The following is a 20,464-nucleotide window of genomic DNA, read 5'->3' as shown; positions in this document are numbered from 1 at the left end:
GTCCAGACCTCTTGCATCTGTGAATCGTTCAGTCAAGTTTTTGTGTAAGCAATCCGCTCCTTGCTGCTCCTGGCTGAACTGCAGGTGCTCCAAGAAAAGCCAATTGTCATTGTATTTTGGCATTTCCTGCCCTCAGGACCAAAGAGGCCAAAAAAAATGAAATGAAAGTGTGTAGAGTGGCATTGAATGACTTCATTCAGCTTTTGTCACCCCTCTGAAAGGTTTGGGTCAAGTGTTCAGGTGGGGCTGGATGAACATTTAAGTTATTTTTAAGAAACCTAGTATCATCTTTTAATCCAGTTGTGGGCACAACACTGGGATAAAATGAAGCACTGATAGCTCTTGAAAGAAATAATCCATCAACTGTAAGAAATTCTGGGTCTGGAAGGAGCCTCTCCTGTAATTAAACCTGATTCACAGCAAATGTTGTTTTTGTGACCTCTGGGTTTTGTTGCCTGCCTTTGAAGATGCCGGCTAAATTTTTCATGTTTAATTATGTGGTTAACATGCTAATCCCTTTTTATGAGCTCTGTGGGCACAGCACAGGCACCTCATCTGGAAACTGATTTCCTTCTCATGTAGCTTGTTCTCTCTGATGCCCATTGGCTCTACTAACTCCAGCTGGCTCAGCTTCAGGAGGGTTTGCTTCTTAGACTTCTGCGGAATAAAAAACTCAAGGCATTTTCTCTTCTCCACACTCTTTGACTTAAGGGGCCCCTCTCAGGACAGGTAACAAAGCTCTGCTTAATGTCAACATGATTTAACAGAATTTGTTGAGGTGTTGGTTTTTTCCCCCACTTGCTTTTCTCTTGCCTGGATTTCTCCACCTATCACAATGACCCCCTGTGAAGTACCCAGTCTGGGAGCTAGGCATTGTCTGTTCCTAGAGCAGTAGTCTTGTTTTTAGTCAGTGATTTGGTAGTTCTGCAAATGGGATTAGTCTCTTAGTGTCAGAATCTCTTTTCATGCAGCTGCCATGTCTTCCAGTGCCCAGGGTTTCCAATTCAGTGATTGCACCTTGACTTACACCTTGCTTCATTCTCCGATGGGATCCTCAGGTGGAGCTTGGAGATCCCATGGCACTCTGAGGGGAAGTGATGTAATTCCTTTCGGCCAGGTTGACATTCCTTTGCTCAGTAAAAGCTGATCCTGATGTCCATGGCTGTGTGTAAGCTATTGCTGACTGTGTAATGGTTGTTTTGTACCAGCCCAGTCAACAGTTGATTCATTCCTTTCTAGAGCTCTGAAAGTGGAAGTAAATACATAAAATTTGTCTTCTATTTGTGAAGAGCCCTCTCTGTGTTGTCAACTGGAGTTTTGGTAGCTTACTTCAATCATCAATTATTTACCATCAGTAGACTGGCCTTGGTTACTTTGTGTCGGGGATGGTAGCCCTGCTGCATAGCTCCAAGTATAACACGTTCTGCTAGTTTGGATATCTGGAAGCTGACTGGATATCGAGGAATGGAAGGGGCAAGTCGGGTTCAGAGTCAGGAGTCAAACTTATAGATGAACTTACTTTTGTGTATTCCTCTTGACATTCCCCTTTCAGAGCCCTCACGTTGACACTGGTAATGTGCATGTTAACAATGCAGTCATAGAAACATAGAATCTCAGGGTTGGAAGAGACCTCAGGAGGTCATCTAGTCCAACCCCCTGCTCAAAGCAGGACCAATCCCCAGACAGATTTTTACCCCAGTTCCCTAAATGGCCCCCTCAAGGATTGAACTCTCAACCCTGGGTTTAGCAGGCCAATGCTCAAACCACTGAGCTATCCCTCCCCCATGGCACCTGCAAACACACCTTCTGGCAGCAAAAAGAGGAATGTGTGACTGCAGGGTAACATCCCTGTAAGAGCAATCCCTGCTTCACACTACTATCTTCCTGAGGACTAAAACAGCAGGTAAGGTGCAAGCCGGGCAAGTCAAAGGAGTACAGCTGAAAATCGGGCCTGTGGAGCATATCTAGGGGTCCCATAAAGCCATATCCGCACTAACCTTTTATTTCCCATCATGGCTACCTTATGCAGCTTCATTGGTGTGAGTATTTGTGTAGACAAGGCACCAGCATTAACAGCCATGTGCCCTAGACCTCCTCTGAGCCAGAGAGTGAAACTGACTAGAACAGAGGTGGGCAAACTACGGCCCGCGGGCCACATCTGGCCCACGGGACCGTCCTGCCCGGTCCCTGAGCTCCTGGCCCGGGAAGCTCGCCCCCGGCCCCTTCCCTGCTGTTCCTCCTCCCCTGCAGTCTCAGCTCGCTCATTTCGCCGCCAGCGCAATGCTCTGGGCGGCAGGGCTGTGAGCTCCTGGGGCAGCGCAGCTGCAGAGCCTGGACTGACCCGGTGCTCTGTGCTGCGTGCTGGTAGTGGCGGCGGTGTGGCCCGGCTGCAGCCAGTCAGCACGGCTGTAGTGCCACCAGCCACTGGCGCTCCAGGCAGCGGGCACAGAGGCATAGAGCGGGGGGGTTGGATAGAGAACAGGGGAGTTCGGGGTGGTGGTCAGGGGACAGGGGTGTGGATAGGGGTTGGGGCACGGGTCCTGGGGGGCAGTCAGGAAGGAGGGGAGGTTGGATGGGGTGGCAGGGGGCAGTCAGGGGCAGGGATTCCGGGGGCAGTCGTGACAGGGATAAGGGGTGGTTGGATGGGGCAGAGGTCCCGGGGGGGCCGTCAGGAAAAAGAGATGGGGTTGGATGGGGCGTCAGGGATCCAGGGACAGTCGGGACAGAGAGTGGGGGGGTATGGATGGAACCAGCGGTCTCGGGGGCGTCAGGGAACGGGGGGTTAGATGGGGCAGGAGTCCTGGGGTGAGAGGGGGGCATGACCCCCTCCCTTAACCGGCCCTCCATACAGTTTCCGAAACCCGATGTGGCCCTTGAGCCAAAAAGTTTGCCCGCCCCTGGACTAAAAACATAAAGGAAACTGACTAGCATTTTTTTCTTGTTCACACTGAATGAAATGTAACAAGTAAAATCAGGGCTGTCATCTTGCCAGTGTTTGGAAGGCATCACCTGGAAATTGACATTCATCTGCTCCCATTCAACACATTCCTCACCCGAGTTGGGAGCACATGGAAGACCTGTGCTCTGGCCCCCGTCCTGAGAGGAGTAAAGGTGGTGTGGGAGCAATAGAAATAGAGAGATCACCAAGGGGAGTAGAAAATGGGGGTGGGGGAGAGGAAAAACGATGGGAGTCTTTAAAATAGAGAGGGAAAGTTAAAGCATCCAGCTAGAAGTGGAGAGTAAGGAGGGCAGATGTGGGAACGGAATGGGAAGCAAGGGGAAGAGAGAGAGTGCTTGCTGTGTACAGTGTTTTGAATTTATGATTTAATAGAGAATGTAGCTCTACCAACAATCTGAAGATGTGCCATGCCACGCTTCGAATGGAGTGCTGGGGGTAAGACCTGCCTCTCTTGGGGGGTATAGGCAAAAAGAACAGGAGTACTTGTGGCACCTTAGAAACTAACACATTTATTAGAGCATAAACTTTCGTGGACTACAGCCCACTTCTTCGGATGGGGGTTATAGGTCACTCGCCACTTGAGGCTGGCAGGGATGCAGCATAAACCATGAAATGAGAATTCTCTGTTGCAGTCATTGAGGTGGTGCTTGTAGCACAGGTAAGGAAATTGCTGTTTAAAACTGGGCTGTTAATATGAGCATCCCATAAAGCAGAAGCCTCCTCTGTCCCCTCTTTTGTACCCCTGAGCAAAAAGGGTATGTTTATCACGTGTGTCCAGGCTTTTATTTTTTCCCCTGAGCTTCTTGGTGGGTTTGCAGCATCCTTGTGCTGTAAACAGACTCCATGCCTGGAGGCTCAAGCTCCTGCCCTAAAAGATTAGCATTTTATTCCCAGTACCTCCTCCCCTTCTCCTTCCAACCCTTAATCTCCAGTACATTGGGGAGGGTGTGTAAATGGATTTGGTGGTCTCATTTCAGTGCCACATGATTTTGCTGTGCCAGCAGAAGTTCTGCACATGGAGTTATTGGGTTAGCTGCTGTAAAATGGGTTTGGATGTGGGGGACTTATTGTTTGCTTTAAAATCAAATAAAAAATCTGGAACCCCTGGATAAAGGCAGACGCTCTGCAAAGCCCCAGCAAAGAGAGTCAGGGAATCAATGTCCATGTTCTCTTTTCCTTCTCTTGATGCATTTTAGCTCTAGCTGCCTAATTGCCCTTCCTCTCTCCCTCTACATTTTCTTTGATGGCTCTAGTAGTACGTTGTGGAGTCCATCCCCCCCCTCCCCTTCCTGCAAGAAGGAGATTATCATAATACTGCCTTGTAAATCAATTTTCTCTCTGCACTGACGAAAATGTAATTTGCTCTTAATCACTCGGCTTTGGCTGCACAATCTTATGTTACACATAGATATTTATTTATTCTTGCATCACCGTGGGGAAATGGAATCGGTGTATGGAATGCTTTAGGAGGGCGGCAGAGAGAGCTTGCAGCTGATCCAGGGCCAGGCTTTCCAGACAGGAAGTGCTGGAGTTGTTGCTAACAGCTAAACTAGTACCAGACAAGAGGCAATAGGGGGAAGTGATGGGGCGCCTCTCCGTTTTAGTTGCTGGACTTAGGGGTGCTATAGGGAATGGTGTAAAAACAGCGGCAGCTTTCAGCTGTTCCTGTCCCAGCCTCTGGCTATGGGCAGCAGTGTAGGAATACTGGCCATATGGAGTACTGCAGTCTCCTACTTTTATATAACCATGATGCAGGGCAGGTAAGAGTGAAACTGGTGGTTCCCAGAATAGGGAGTGGGATTTCCTAGATACCTGGTGCCTGTCTCTTTTGCAGCAGAAATAAAATGAAAACAAGCTTGGTTCAAGGAATCCCACTGCACCTCCCACTTACATGGCCACGCAGCTGTGCTCAGTATGATGAGTCAGGCTTGTTTCCTCTCTGCAGAAGCTGGGGACAGAGCCTTCATTGGCTCTGACCTTCTTTTTACTTGAGTGGATGTGTCAGGCTTTGTCATGCCACTTGCAGTCTGGATGCAATTGCTACGTGCGACTCCAGAGTGAGTGTGCAGCTCTCTGGGCAGCGTGCAGCACGGTGGCTGTCAAAAGCAGTAGGCAGGCTGATTGGCGAAACACTGCCTGGGATCAGAGCTTCCCTGAGCTTATTCACCTGAGCATTTCTTATTGATGCCAGAGGTGGGGGAGGGGAGCCAACCAAACGCAGCCCTTCTGGAATTTCTCCACAGCGGGAGAACAGTAACAAATATATTTACAAGCTCTTTAAAAAGTTTTCTGTCCCGGAGCAGGATGTCATCACTGACAGAAAGTAACAGTCTGCTCAGTCAAGAGCAAACTTAAATTCCTTCTGTGTTATTCACAGGACAGATTTTAATCAGATGTGAGAGGGCAGCTGGATGAGAGATATGGGTTAGCCCCAGGGTCTGGTGGAAGCTACTCCCAATTTGTGAGAGCCTGCTGATGGCTGTCAAGAGTTGTCCCCACACCTAGAGTAATAGGGGTGGAGCAACCTCGCACTGCTGTCTGGATTCCTGGAGTGGAATTGCAGCCGGGGCCTTCAGCAGGCTAACAGGATGGTGAACGCTCACTGCCTGGAATAACCCACCTACCATTAGTATGGGCCCTCTAGGTTACACCAGCTAGGAGGATAAGTGTGAGGCTTCCCAACTCCTGCATGTGGGCATAAGATGAAGTCAGGAAAGAATTTTTCTCCATGGAATTATGAGCAGGTTTATGGCTTTCTCAGAACACCCAGCATTAACCATTGACCCAAACAGTGCCCCAGTTGGTCTGTTCTAGTACAGCCAATTCAATGTATATATGGGATCTCTGGCCAAATTCGACTCTGTTTTACTGGTGCAAGTTCCACAGAAATCGAATGTAACCGGGCAAAACTTGGCCCTCATTGCTCAGTGCTGTACTTTGATGTATGGCCTGTGTCTCCTGGCCATTGTGTCCATTATGCTAGAACCTGCAGTAGCTGACCCAGCCCAGGAGGTTACAGGACACCTGCATTCTGTTTCCAGGTCTCCCATTGGCTTACTTTGTGACCTTGAGCAAGTCACCTCATTGCTCTGTGCCTCAGTTTCCTTATATATTAAATGGGGAGAGCAATGTAGGTCTGCTCAGGAAAAGTGATGTGAGATTTACAGATCAAAAGCATTAATCAAGCACTGAGTGGTGTTAATGCCTAGAAGGATAGAACAGAGCTAGATTTCTTTTTTCTCCTTGCATCTATGTAGGACCCGCTCATTGCTGTGCTTTCCTATGCCCTGTCCAGATTTGCAGCAGCATTTACCCAGACTTGTGCTCCCTTCAGCTCTGAGGCTGCTGCAAAAAAGAGGGATTGTGTTAGTTTAAGGTGTTACTAGAAACACAGAGTGGGAAGGGAACTGATGGAAAAGCCCACATACATCAGAAGGTATCAACAACAGTGGAGAGTTGAATCAGAATAGGTCAGAATCTCCCTCTTAAACCTGAGGGAAACATTATATATTTCCCTTCACCTTAAATCAATGTTCTTAACTGGCCCTTTTCACTGAAGTATCTGAGCACTAAGTTCGTGGTGGTCTTTCTGAGTAGCACTTTTCAGTCACAGTCATCTTCCTATAGGCCAGGGTTTCTGTGTGTGTCTTGATCCAATTAAGGGCTTCCAATATTTCTTCTTTAAGTGAGCAGTACCTTGATGGCAGCACCAACCAAAGGATTTGCATGTGACTGTGGGATTGGAAGCTCATGGGAACCTTTACCCCCAGGCCATTCCTGTTCTCCCAGCCATGAGCCTAATGGGAAGGGATGATGAATTGTTTCAAGCTGAGTTAACCCTTTGCTAGACCAAGATGCTCAGAGGCGGTGGCGTGTCTTCTCTTGCTCATGCTCAGCTGAGGGGGAAAAACCAGCAAACCCTAGTGAATGATTGTCTGATCAGGGCATGGTAGGAGGAGAGAGAGGCTCCTGTCTTTGGAGCGGGGAGCTACTTCTGCAAAAATAAATACATCAGATGGACTCTGCAGATGCACAAGACATCTAGTTTTGACTAACCCTTCTGCAACTCTCTAGTGGAGAGTGTTTTCCTGAAATAATTTCCCTGCTTTTTCTTACTGCTCAGCTGACCCCTCTCTTCTTCACCCCTGCTCACTGCCAGTAGAATTTGGACTAGAATGATTCAGAGGGAGTATTATGGCAGCAGAGGCTTTGCTCCAAGGGAAGGAAGAACCCAGTGAACTAAACTGGCATTAGGGGGATTATATTTGCTTTTGCAAGCTGATCCCACTTGTTGGCATATTGCAGTGTCTAGCCATAAATGAGCATACATCTGTGAAGGTTGTCCACTGCTGTAAACAGCATTTCTTCATGGGAAGTCCAGGACTGAGATTGGCCTAGAGCAGGTATTCTGCTGCCCTCCTGCTTCTCCCAGTGCCCAGCATTACCCTTAACCCTCTTTTATTGTAATGATTGGCTAATGGCACTACGTGATCGCAAGAGCCCAGGTTTAGTTCTTGCTGGATCTCAGTGAGAATGTTTCTCCTGTAGAGCTGCGTGCCTTTTCCTCTTCCTGCCTCATGCAAATTAATTGCAACATTTAATCCTGCAAGTGTCTTGAGGAGGGCCAGGGCTTTGCAAGGGAAGTGGCTTGCCAGTAAAATGAGTCTTTCTTCTCCCTAGTGTGTGGATGGGACCAGCTGGTCCCTGGGATAAGCAGGAGGCAATTCTTAACCAAGGAATTGACTGATGCTTGGAAGATGAGGAGTTGGCTGTTTGAGTACACTCTGGCCCTGGGTATGATTGGAAACGTTCCAGTAGAGGACGTTAAGCCCCTGCAGTCATTTTCCTTGCAATACAGGTTTTTTGAATGAAATTGGAGCCGTCGGGAATATTGAGTAAGGGACAAGGGGGTGGCGTTTAAACTGTATTGTATGGTGATCTGGACCTAAGATTCCTGTCTCAGCAAAATGCCCATCCCTCACCTACAGGCACATCAGTAAATCCATCTGAGTCTAAACCACCTCCATTGAGCACTGGATTCTGCTTCCCAGGCAAAGATGAGACGCATTCCCTGCCCTACAATGGAGAAAGTGCTCTCAGAGGTGCTGCGTGTCCTCCGCTCCTCCTGCCTTCAGTGCAAGTCAAAGATGCTCAGCTCTTTGCAGGATCTGGCCCTAAATAAGAGCAGGCAGCTCTCAGGTGAGGGATTTGTTGAGGAGGAAGGTGAGCATGGGTTTGAAGAAGGGGCCTGCCAGCTGAGGCAGATGTGGCTCGCAGCTGTAGTAAGCAGTGACAAGTGGGCTGACTTTCAGAGGGGCTTGAGACCTGAAGCTTCAGTAGGAGATAGAAGAGGCTGTGGATCTGTGCATTGCAGAGGTGGTGGAGAGGGAGTACTTGACCGTCTCCACCTGAACACCCATTCCCCTAGTTTTGGGGTAGCAGGACTGAACTGCACTAAACTTCTTACTTGGGATCAGCAAATAATACATAGTATTTGACTCTTCTCAGCATAGCTAGTTGGACCTTGGCTTTGGGAGCACCGTTATCAAGAGGAGAATGCACTAAACTATCCCCAAACAACGCAAAGAACCCCAGTATGGGTGGCAGCAGGATCAAACACTGGCCCCATGAGTCAGTTCGCCTGGCCTGCTGCCTTCTGAACTCCCTGTAGACCTCCAACCGGTCACGCATTCAGCTGACTGCCTGCTGTTCCTGCCTCTCATGTTTTAGTGAATGTGGAGTGTTCCCACCAGACTTTCAGCAGAGAGCCTCCAAGTTCCCCTGTAAACAGGAGGGGGAGGAAAATGGTTCAAACTGTGGTGAATTTTAATTGTTCATCCCCACCCTAACGTGCCATAGCTTGCAGCGAGGCAGCTCCTTGGACAGGGCTTTCAGCACTCGGTGATCCAGGCTTGTAAACTATCTGCAGCCTAGTGAGCATACAGGGAGCCGGTCCTGCTCCTGTTCACTCAATGCAAAACTCCTAGTGACTTCATTAGAAGCAGGATCTGACCCATCGCAGGGCCCCATTTTCTCCACGATATAACAAACCTAGATGCTGCAGCAATGTTAATTACATGAATTAATTACGTAAATTTATTCTGTTGCCATGCAGCACCCTTCTCTTCAGATGCGAGTTGTCAAAAAACAGAGTGCAACTATTGGTATCTACTAAGTCTGCTAAAGCCTGCTGCACGTCTTAGCCTGCTGCTCCCCTCCTGTATCCCCTGCCCAGGTATCGCTGCGGGAGACCCCCCTTGGGAAAGGAGGGGGGCTGAGTCAGGCTGGGATGGCAATGGGCACTTAAGGAATTGGAGAGAGGAGCCATTGAGGCTGGCTTCCCTTTTACACCAAAGTGGGAGGGTGTCTCTAACTGGGGCCTCAGTAGTATCAAGCAGGGTAGGCCAAGGGAGCGGGTCTAAAATCCATGCAGCTGTTCTGAAAGGCTGTTTGTAAATAGCAGCTTGGCACCGCCCCATTCCCAGCAACGCTGGCCACTCCTGACCTGACTCCAGCTCTGTTTCCTCCTGCTCTGTGACTGCGAGACCTGAGCAGGCATCTTTACTGGCTCCCCAAAGAGCTCCTCCCCCTGAACCCCAGCCATTTCCACTGCCAGGCTCCCAGGAACAGTGCAGGGACACGCCCCCCCCCCCACCTCTTGCAGGGATGTCTAGCAATGGCTGGGGTGGGCTGCAGTTCCCCAGCCAGCAGGCCAGTGGCCGAAGAAATGGGGACAAAAAAATCTTTCCTCTTTCTGCACAGCACAGTGGAAACTGAGGCTGATCATGCAGTTAATATCCCCAGCCAGAGAGGTGCTGCAAGGCATAGACCATGGTGGACTCCTGTGGTTCCAGCACAGTGGAGAAGTCTGCTGAATACTTAAGAACTTGCTAAAATACCAAAGTCCACAGCCAGTAGCTTAGCTTGGGAATCCTAGAGTGCCTGGGATCCCTGCCTGGGGTTGCATAGCAGTGTGTGGGGCAGTCATGTGCTGATGTGGGAGAGGGAAGGGCTATGCAGACTTATGGTCTCAACGTGGTAGCTTTGGTCTGAGGGATTCTTTCTCTGCCACTCACAAAGTGGGGTGGCCTGGAGAGATCTTGGGCCCTTGTAGTTGGTGAGGTGAAGAAGGCCCAAGCCGGGAGATTTCATCAGTTGTCTAGGTAGGAGAGAGTAGGTCTCATTGATGGACTCATCTTCTGAGATGTTCCTCCAATGGCACTTCATTTAAATGCTCTTCCTGTACCTCCTCCCTCCTGCTATCTTGGCTAGATGGAATCTTGGCTCCAGGATACTCTCTGGGCTGAGTGATGGAGAATTCCTGCCCGTCTCCTTCCCCTGGCTGCTACAGCAGGTGTCTCATTGTAGTTCCACAACTGATAGTGGCCAAGTCTCACCAACCAGCTTCCAGGGGAATCCATTTCCATCACCCGACTTAGAGGAACAGACTTGATAAACAGCTACTCTAAGTAATTCTGAACTACAGTGCTGACTGAAAACATCCCCCCCATCTCAATGAATATGCCTCATACAAAGGTGCATTAGAAGGTGTGTTACTCAGAAGCCTCTTCTTTAGGAGATGCTCATGTGTCAACAGCTGGCCAGAATGTTTCAGGACCCTTGAGGTGTGTTTTCTTTGATCAGACTGCCAGTGCTCTCATGCTGTAAGACTGTTCTCCGATGCGGAAAAGGGGAAGGCCGTAAATGTTTGATCAGTGTTTGTAATCTGGGGCAGCCTTTCTGAACACCAGCAGTACCAACGGACCTCACCGGTACATGCAGGTTTCTGAGCACTTCTGTGTATCAGGCCTCTGAACCTAAACTCATGTGGTATGTTGCAGTCCCCCAGAATGTATTGGGATAGCATTGTGCAGGGCTGATGGGAAAGCAGGTCAAGCTCTTTCTTCAGTCTCTCTCTCAACTCTCTTGCAGCTCACCTTGCAGAGCACCAAGTCCCGTGTGGCCTTCTTCGAGGAGCTCTAGGAGGTGATCCAACCATCCTGCACTGCTGCTTCCAGCGAGCCAGCCACTTGCCAGCCAGAACCTCCTTCAGCAAGGCCATATAGGCACATCCCACTGGCTGGGGAGCCAGGAACACAGCCTCTCTACATGCTGGCTGAGTGCATTCTGGGACATGATGCTGCTCCTGTGCACTGGACTTGGTCCGTCAGCTGTCCGTGGATTTCAGTGTGATGATCTCTAGTTTAGAGTATCCTAATCCCCCTTGTGGGTTTTTAACTAGCTACCCTCTTCTGCCCTTTATAATGCAGAGCTGTGTATCCCTTGCAGTCTTTTTAAGCAGTATTTGTATTTGGCCGTGACTATCATGTGACCTCTTGGGAGAGGGTGAGCAGGCGCGTGTGCCTTGGAAGGGACGCCTTTCCCTTCCGGCCCTGCTTTAGGGAATACCACAAATAATGTGCACTTCTGCAGGTGGAGATATGGCGCCTTCAGCAGTTCGGGAGCCAGGCGGCGAGATGTGCGCTACCCTCTCCATACCCCCAGTACTTCTGCCTGACTTTTGGAGGGGCTGAGTACTGGTAGCCCCCATTGGTGACACACTCAGTGATATAATGGATGCTTTAATCAGTGTTACAACCTCCCCTACAAGGGCGTGATTAGGTCTGGTCTTCCTGCCTGTCAGAGAATCTAATAGACCTAGAAGGGGTTCAGAGATAAGCCGTGGAAATAGGTTTGGAACGACTTCTGTATAAGGAGAGATTGAAAAGACTCTAGCTGTTTACCTTAGAGAGCTGCCGCATAGCGGGGACACTACAAAGGTGTGCAAACTGATGAATGGTATGACGCAAGAGCAAGGGCATAGTCAAGGAAACGGAAAAGTGGCATATCCAGCACTGATCAAAGGAAATGCTTTCCCACACAGTGTGCAATGAGCCTCTGGAACTCCTTGCTACAAGATTCCACTGACACCAAGAATTTTGTAGGATTAGATCTTTGTCTGTATACAAAAATAGCCAGAAATCTAGCAGTGGACATTTACAAAGTGAAGGGGTTCTGGAAGAGATATGAACCTTGTAGATCAGGAGGGAATTTCCTCTGTGCCCTGGTCATCCCATAGCTACCTATTGCAGCCTTCTTTTCACTTTCCTCTGAAGCATCTGGCACTGGCCACTGGTGGAGATGGGCTAGAAGGACCATGGGTCTGATCCACTCTGTCAGTTCCTGTTCAGGGGAGCTGCATGTGCTCAGCCTCTCTGCACATCACCTCCCTTGCTCCATTTTAACTCCCCTGGTAGAGTGGTAACCAGCTCCCCACGAGCTGGGACTCTACTGAGAGTAGTCCCAGCGTCTCTTTACTGCTGAGTCCTGTTGAGTGAGAGTGGCAGGAGCAGCCTTGCTCTGGTGGTGGCAGAGCCTCTGGTTTCCAGTCCCTGAAGGAGCATGTTGTGAACACTCATGCACCCGTGCCTGCCGTGAGAGAGCCAAGCAACAGGGTTGAGTTTCTAAGCAATCAAGGTGAGGTTGGCTGCTAAATGAAGTAGCTCTCTCCTAGCCAGGGACTCTTGGCAGCTATGTCGAAGAAGTCAGTGGCATCCTCAGCTCTTGAAAGGGCATAGGGCTGCTGCCTTGGGAGGAGAGGAGTAACTCCTGGCATATGCTTTGTCATCATCCTGTCTCCTTGGCCAGTGCTAGCACCCATCCCGCCCTGCTTTGTATTCTCTGTTTTGGGGGGTGAGTGGGGAGAGGTGCTAGAAATCACTTTCAATTTATCTCCCAGGTGCTGGAAGGAGGGGGGCTGCCGCACCCGCTGGCTTGAAGTAGTTTTCACTATATCGAGGGTTTACAGTTTGGTTCAGTGGCTCCCAGCACCCCCCCACCATACAAATTGTTCCAGCACCACTGTTGGCAGCCCCTCATGGGAGGGAGGGAGGAAGGAAGGAATGGATAGCTCAGTGGTTTGAGCATTGGCCTGCTAAACCCAGGGTTGTGAGTTCAATCCTTGAGGGGGCCATTTAGGGAACTGGGGTAAAAATCTGGCTGGGGATTGGTCCTGCTTTGAGCAGGGAGTTGGACTAGATGACCTCCTGAGGTCCCTTCCAAGCCTGAGCTTCTATGATCCTAATGCACTTATGAACTATTGGGCCCTGCCTTTGTGTAATGGCCTCTGGTCTACTCCTACACACACACACAACCTACTTACAGGCAGCTATTATCGCATAAGCTCACCCCTTTGCTGTTCTATGTTTTGTTCTGCACCAGCATAAAGCTTTCGTGCCCTGGCGGTTATATTCATTACATATACAGAAATACACTATTCAACCCTTAAGCACTGCTGCTGCTTCCCAGACTGCCAGCCAGTTTGAACAGTGCATCTTCTAAAGGGTTAATCCAGGTGCTCTCCTGGAATGCACAGTGTCAGGATCTTTTCTGTGACTTGGGGCCACTTGGGGTGTAGGGAAGCATGATTCCTCCCAGGGCAAACAGCATTGACTCCCCATGTCCTCTCGTCGATGCTCGTCGACCGCTTCAGTGTCATGCCAATGGCTGGTCTTTAATCCCACCTAACCATACAGCCTGAACTCTAGAGTGGGAGCTTCTCACACATATACCACCATAAAGGGTTAAGGCCACGATGCTAAATGTTTGTATATCTTTTGTATCAATGTTCTTTGCCACCCTAGGGAGCAGAAAGAACACCCAAAGGTCCCAGCAGGAAGCCTTGCAGGTAGCAATGGGGTATCCCACAGATTGGAGCAGGCTGCAAAGTTGCAATAACATTGGGCTATGGATTAGCTTTTCTCTTGAGCTGGCTCAGTTCAGGTGACTGGGATTAAGTCCCGCTCAGAGTCTCCATCCTAAATCCTGCTTTTTAGGGGTTTATAGATCAGCTCTTAGCACTCCTTCAGGGCTATAACCTCAGTAGATCCGGGCTTGGCTTAGGAGCAGAAAGATGCTAAATTTAAAAAGGAAAAACTGTTAAGCCATTTTCAAGTTATAAGAGCAGAAAAGTGACCTGATGTGAGGGGTTGATTTCCAGGCTTGGCTGTGGGGGCACCATACAGCCTTTGCAGGAAGTGCAGGCATGTATTGCATTGAGCTGTAGCACATCTCTCTGGCCAATTCAAGAAGAGCTCTTGCCTGGCTCTGAGGGAGCCCTAGCTGGTTCTCCGCTCTAGAGGGGGCATTGTGAGATGAGACGAGACAGTAAAGGAACAAAAGGGAAGCGGGGGAACAAAATCTCTTATTAAAAGATGTTTTTCCATCGATCAGCCTCTCTCCCTGCTTGTCTCTCCCTAGTGACTCAGTGTTAGTTATGTTTACTGCCCCTCGGAAAGGTTGGGCTAGGGCCCTTGGGGTGATCTAAGGGCTACACAGAACCAACAGCCATTTCAGCTTGAAATAGTGAATCCTGGCCCCAGTGAGTCAATGGGAATTCAGGGGAGCCAGGATTGCACCCAGAGTTTGCAACCATTTCATTGGTGCTAGTTAGAAATGCACATTTCATGCCAGCATTTTATGTATACACTTAGGTCCAGATCTTCAAAGGTATTTCAGTTCCTAAGTTAGGAGCCTAAATACCTTTGAGGATCCGGGCCTTAGACCATGATCCTGCAGCTACATATACATGTGGTCAACTTTGAGCTCATGACTAATTCCAGTGAAATCAAGCCTGATTTTAAGCTGGCTCCAAATTGCAGTTTACCTTATCTATGCTTGAGGTTTACAATGGAGCAGCTACATGGCTGGCGGGTTATAAATTTCTGGAATTGGGGCAAATTCTGACTGGAACCAAGGCCAAAGAGGAGTTACTTCCCCACTCCTCTCCCCTTCTTAATCCAGCACTGTCATAACACAAGAGCCAGGGGTCTCCCACTGAAATTAACAGGCAGCAGGTTTAAAACAAACCCAAGGAAGAACTTCTTCACATAGCGCACAGTCAGCCCATGGAACTCATCAGAAAATGTGATGGCCAAAACTAGACCTGGGTTCAATAAAGAATTTGGTAAATTCATGGAGGATTGGTCCATCAATGGCCATTAGTCAAGATGGTTAGGGATTAAACCCCATGCTGCCGGTGTCTGTAAGCCTCTGACTGCCAGATGCTGGGACTGGCCAATGAGATGGATCACGCAGTAACTGCCCTGTACCATTCATTGCCTCTGGTACAGGTCACTGTCAGAGACAGGACGCTAGGCTAGATGGACCATTGATCTGATCCAGTATGGCCGTTCATATTTAAACAATACTAGCAATCGCGTCCTTGCTGCCCACTCTTAGCAATTCTGAGCAAACACTAATGGTCTGTCTTTAACCCACCCAATTCACTTGCCTTTATTTTACTTTTTTCAGCAGCCTGGTTTAATCACAGAGGGCTGAATCTAGTCCTGTGGTGACTTCAGCTGAGTTATGGACAGGGTGGATTTGGCCCAGAGTCAGCCCATGGCTCAGCATAGTCTATTGTGGCTTTTAGCAGATCACACCCTTGAACCCTTTTATTTAAAAGGTCCCTGATATGCATTGAATTGCCTCCCATTTGGAAGTGTATGTGTCTGAAATTCAGATGGATGAAGCAGTCTTTTCCTTGGGATGGGATCCGGGACAGAAAGGCCTTTTTTTTCTATTCCCGTGGATTGTTATATTCTAAAGATACCATCGTTTTCTCATTTGTTTTAATAAAAATTGAAAGCAGTTGGAGGTGCAGTTGGTTTTTTTGGGAGTGGGTTAAAAAGAATAAAGAGCACTTTGTTATTGTAATATTACAGTGATTCCTAAAGCAGGTTTAACGAGAGACATGATTGCATCATCTCCAGAATATTAAATGCACCATAAAGGAACTTCCAAAACTGAGACACGGCTGCCTCCCCTCTGCTAGATCACAGCACACAGGAACCCTGAGCATTGAGATACCTGCAGCCCCGCTGCTAGATCACAGGTCCCGGGAATCCCCAGCACTGAGACACAACTATCTAAACACTATGGGCCATATCCTCCCTGGTCCACCGTGTCTGCTCAATAGAGTAAAGGGGCCACAAGGCAGCCTCTGCCTCTCTTGCATGGGCCATTCTACTAGTGGGCAATTGCAGTGCAGGAGGGGCAGGAAGCATTGCAGCGCCACTATCCCCTTTGCCCCATACAGGAGGCATGACTGTGGACATGCTACTTGCTTAATAAATTGGCTCGTTCTGGCTCATGAATGCAGTGGCTGGATGAGGCGGACGCTGGTCATTAAATGTCAGGGAAGTTCTTGGCAGCTGTGGATCTTGATCTGACTTGACTTGGGAAAGCTCAAGTCTTCCTCTGCTTTGCTCACAGCTGTCCTGTTCCCTGACACGTCCCCAGAAGTTGTGTTCGTACTGGCCTGGCAGCCTCTCCCTGAGTTTTTGAGTAGCGCCAAGCACACTGGTGGCACATAAATAATACCAGCTCTGTGTCATGTGCCCTTTCAATCAGCTGTCATTTCTTAGCCACTTGTGCTCTCCTTGAACGCATGGGTTTGGGGTGCAGGGAGCTGCTGCAGAGCTGGGTTAATAGATATTTGACCCAGGTGCCTCTGAGTTGGGCTGGGAGCACGAAATGTTTAATTTTCATTATCCATCATTCAGGCCTTTACAGAGGGCATGAGGACATGCACACAAAAAGCAAGGAGGCTGCTCTCTCTGACTGTCCCCTTTCTCCGCCATCTGAGCCACAGACAGGTTTGCAGCGGGGTGTTTGCATATCTCATTTAATGAATTCAGCAGCAGAGTTGTTTATCTGCTCTGTGTTTGCACAGCCCCGGCAGCAAAACCCCTGGAGATGAAATTTAGCTCTTGACAAGGGCTTGTCCTAGAATGATGGTTCTGTTTGTCACATTTATGTACACCTTTTTCAGTCAATAATTGACTCAGCAGAAGTGAGTAGGCTGATGTGACTCTTCTTTCGTTGGTTTGTGTCAATTTTGGGCCTGCCCCTAGGAGAGGAGTTGGCTTTATTTTTTTAAGAGATACTGAAAGGAAAAGTGGGGTCTGCCTGCACTGCTCCATAAGGCCCAGGCTGCAAAACAAAGGGAAAATAAAGAGACGCTGACCTGATTTCACTGGTATCAAACACAGAATATTTATATACATATATAATATAGCTCATGCATGGGAGTGAATGTGTGTGGCAGGCAAAAACCTCATATCTCAAGGAATTTAGCTGGTACACAGACTAAAAGGTTTTTATAAATGCTCCCTGCAAGTCCCAGGTTAGGATTTTCAGCTGATGAGTGGCATATTCTGTAATGGATGCAGGCATTAACTACATGAAACTAAAGGGGAAAGAGATGGGGGAGGGCAGCCCTGAAAGTGATGGGGAGGTAGAAATAGCCTGTCTCTGACATCAAGGCTTGTTTCTTCTCAGCTGCCCCAAGGCCTCCTGTGGGGTAGAGGTGAGGAGATGGGCTTGCAGGAGTAGCCTGATTGAACCCCAATAAAGTTTTGCATCCCATCAAAACAGCCATTCCTACACATGAAGCATGTCCAGCAGCCCAAGGAAAATAAAGTACATGCAAAAGAAAATATGCTGAAAGGATTGATCTATCTCAGGCCTCTGAAAAATGTTCTGACAGCTCCTGAGCAAACAGTGTTATTTTTAAAACATTGGAAAACAATCCATCTCTAGAAGATCAACATGACAGGTGGTGGTTACCTGGGTGAGCACACACCTGAGTCAAGAGCCACCTTGATCATTTGTGAAACATCAGCACCACAGAGAGCAGCGGAGCAGAGGAGTGGAATCCAACCATGGCTTCTTAGTCCTTCCTCGTCTCATGTTATAAGGAGCTGTCAATACTCAAGATTCAGGGCACAAGATGATCACAAGAGTCAGGAAGGAATTTCTGGCTGTGCAAAAGTATTGCAATGTGGTGTTTCCCGTCTCAAAGCCTTCAGTCCTCCTCCCATCACCCACATCCCATCCCTGCACTGTGTTCCCTTCCCAGCTTGTATATCACTTCAGCATCTCTCTTGGATTCTCAGCTGTTAACAGCCACCAGAAAGAAGCCCTCACTTTAGCCTTCGTTGCAACATGTTTGCATCAATGCCTTGGGATTCCTGCCTCACCGTCCCCCCCCCCCCCAACTCCTTTTCCATTACTTGGCAGAGCTGGGGTCATTCCATCTGCTTCTCATTGTTTTATTTAAATCAGTTTTCCCCCATTCCTCCTCCGTCCCTCCCTTTCTTCAGTGTGGGATCTCATTTGGTGTCTTTAGAGGCCTCATTTCCCTCAGAAACCAGCTGGGTGGGCGTGTGGGGAGAGCAGTGGGGGAGAAAGGACAGAGGCTCCAAGTCTCCCCTAGTTTCAGCAAGATGAAGTTGTGTGGAGGTGTCAAGCTCCAAGCTCAATATCCCACTTAACCTTGCAGCCAGAAGCCCCATTCTGTACCCAGCAACAGAGACATAGGTCCTGGAAAGCAAATCCCCAGCTGAACATGCAGCGACTAGGGAAAGGACCCTGGCATGGCCTGTATCAACGTGCCACAGTAGGAAACCTGATAGAGACATGGCTTGGTTTGTCATTCCAATGCAGCCGGCATTTCTCATCCCCCTCCCTATTTGAGTCTGTTCTTGATCTTCCCAGGAGCAAGCTGAGTTTCCCGTTTGGCACCTAGGTAAAACGGTGCCTTGTATTTTCCAGAGACAAGCTCTGCCTTGGCTAATAAATATTCTGAGCGAGCCCCAGCCTTGCCCCACCCCTCTCTTGGAACAGCAGAGTGATTAATGGCAGTACTAATGATTAGGATGGCCCGTGTTCCTCACTGCTGACTGCACCTGCATGCTAAACAGATTAGCCTGGGCCAGGACTGCTCAGCCAGCCCCTGCTGTTCCCAGGGCCCAGTCCAAGCCTGTGTGCTGGTGGTACAGTGCTGAATCCACCACGGCCCTCAGTAAATTATTTCAGTGGTTAATTACCCTCGCTGTTACAATTGACACCATATTTTCAGTCTGAATTTGTCTAGCTTCAACTTCCAGCCATTGGATTTCGTTATGCATTTGTCTGCTAGGTCGAAGAGCAAAGTATTGAATAGTTGTTCCCCATGCAGGTACTTATAGACCGGGATCAAGTCACCCCTTTGTCTTCTCCTTGGTATGCTAACTAGACTGCACCCGTGTCTATCACTGTAAGATGTGGGTTCTCTTCCCAGCCCCACCACTGACTCATTGTGTGATGCACAGTCAACCTGTGGCACTCATTGCCAGGAGATGTTGTGAAGGCCAAAACTATAAAAGAGTTCAAAAAAGAATGTTATAAGTTCATGGAGGATAAGTCCATCAGTGGCTATTAGCCAGGATGGGCAGGAATGAAACCCCAAGCTCTGGGTGTCCCTAAACCTCCAACTGCCAAATCTGGGACTAGATGACAGGGGATGGATCAGTCAATGATGACCTGTTCTGTTCATTCCCTCTGAAGCTTCTGGCACTGGTCACTGTCAGAAGACAGGACATTGGGCTGGATGGACCATTGGTCTGACCCACTATGGCCGTTCTTACGTTCTTGGACAAGGAACTTTACCGTGACCTGCAAGAGGGGAAAACAGCTTTATGCCCTTTAGGAACATCAGCAAAATGTTACCTGTTTTCGATGGACTAAAGACCTGAAATGGGAGCTTTCTCTGTCATTATGGGCTCAATCCAGCTCTCATTAAAACTGATGAAGTTAGAGAAGCCCTTAATTGACAGGGCTGGGGGTAGATGTTGAATCTTCGAGCAACAGATCTTTATTCCAGCGGTTTATTGTGTTGGAGCTAAATAGGTGTCAATGAAACCAGAGAGTGGAAATACAACCCTATCCTCTCTCAATAGCCCACTTTTCCCTTCCTTGGTGTCTCTGACATCATGAGCTGACTGGTTCTGCAATCAGCATACACTCTTGCGGGGGGGAAGGGTAGAAACAAGTTGCGTCTCCCGACTGCAGGTCAGCTATAGTCTCTCCGTGCCTCCCTCTCCCCAGCTGTGATACCCCTTCTGCTGGTGGTGCCAGATTGAATTCACTCATAGACGTAACAAGTTTTGAGATCCTCAGCTCAGCAGCACCAGGGAAGTGAAGAGTTATTATTATTCCTTTTAACATCTGGCTGGTTGCTGGGGAAGGCTGACGGTCTGGGGAATTGCTGAGGAATGTGACTAGAATGAAGTAAAGTGTGTGTGAGAGAATAACTAATACATGCCCTGGAAACCCATGTGGCTGAAATTCTTTGCTACAGCCCAGGTTTGGGGCCTCTCCACAGGATTTTGGTATTTTTGATCTTCTCTGCTGAATATAAGCTTTAAAAAAAAGATTCTTGCCTTTCTTGTTATGAAAGAAACTTTAAGGATGTGAGGTGATATCATGCTGTCGTCCCTTGAAGACAGTCATGGATCAGGAGCTTAGAGAAAGGTTTGAACTGCTCCATTCATCTTAGTTGGGTGTTTACTCTGAACCCTAATGATGATTGAGCTGGTTTGTGCTTCCCTACTGCTTTCCATATCAGGACCTCAAAGCACTTAACAAACATGCCTAAGATGGAAGGACTCCCTAGGTGAG

At 48.7% G+C, this 20,464-nt stretch overlaps 1 protein-coding gene across 15 annotated transcripts in view; it reads left to right on the top strand.

Moving 5' to 3' along the window:
- NF2 (NF2, moesin-ezrin-radixin like (MERLIN) tumor suppressor) overlaps nucleotides 1-15,611 on the top strand; it is a 91,751-nt gene extending 76,140 nt beyond the window's left edge. For 11 of the 15 annotated variants that reach the window (XM_042856075.2, XM_024109553.3, XM_005278826.5 and 8 more), the window contains one exon: nucleotides 10,892-15,611. In XM_042856075.2, the coding sequence (XP_042712009.1) occupies nucleotides 10,892-10,949 (58 nt within the window). In that variant the 3' untranslated portion in view covers nucleotides 10,950-15,611. Of the gene's footprint in view, nucleotides 1-7,947; nucleotides 8,159-9,074; nucleotides 10,633-10,891 lie in introns of those variants that run through there. The other 4 variants (XR_002889541.3, XR_010592822.1, XR_006175864.2 and 1 more) reach the window with 2 other exon arrangements.
- Nucleotides 15,612-20,464: the final 4,853 nt, after the last annotated feature.

The sequence above is a fragment of the Chrysemys picta genome, chromosome 15 (assembly GCF_011386835.1).
Source record: "Chrysemys picta bellii isolate R12L10 chromosome 15, ASM1138683v2, whole genome shotgun sequence".
NCBI classification, from domain to species: Eukaryota; Metazoa; Chordata; order Testudines; family Emydidae; genus Chrysemys; species Chrysemys picta.
This window is presented reverse-complemented; position numbering and strand designations above follow the sequence as displayed.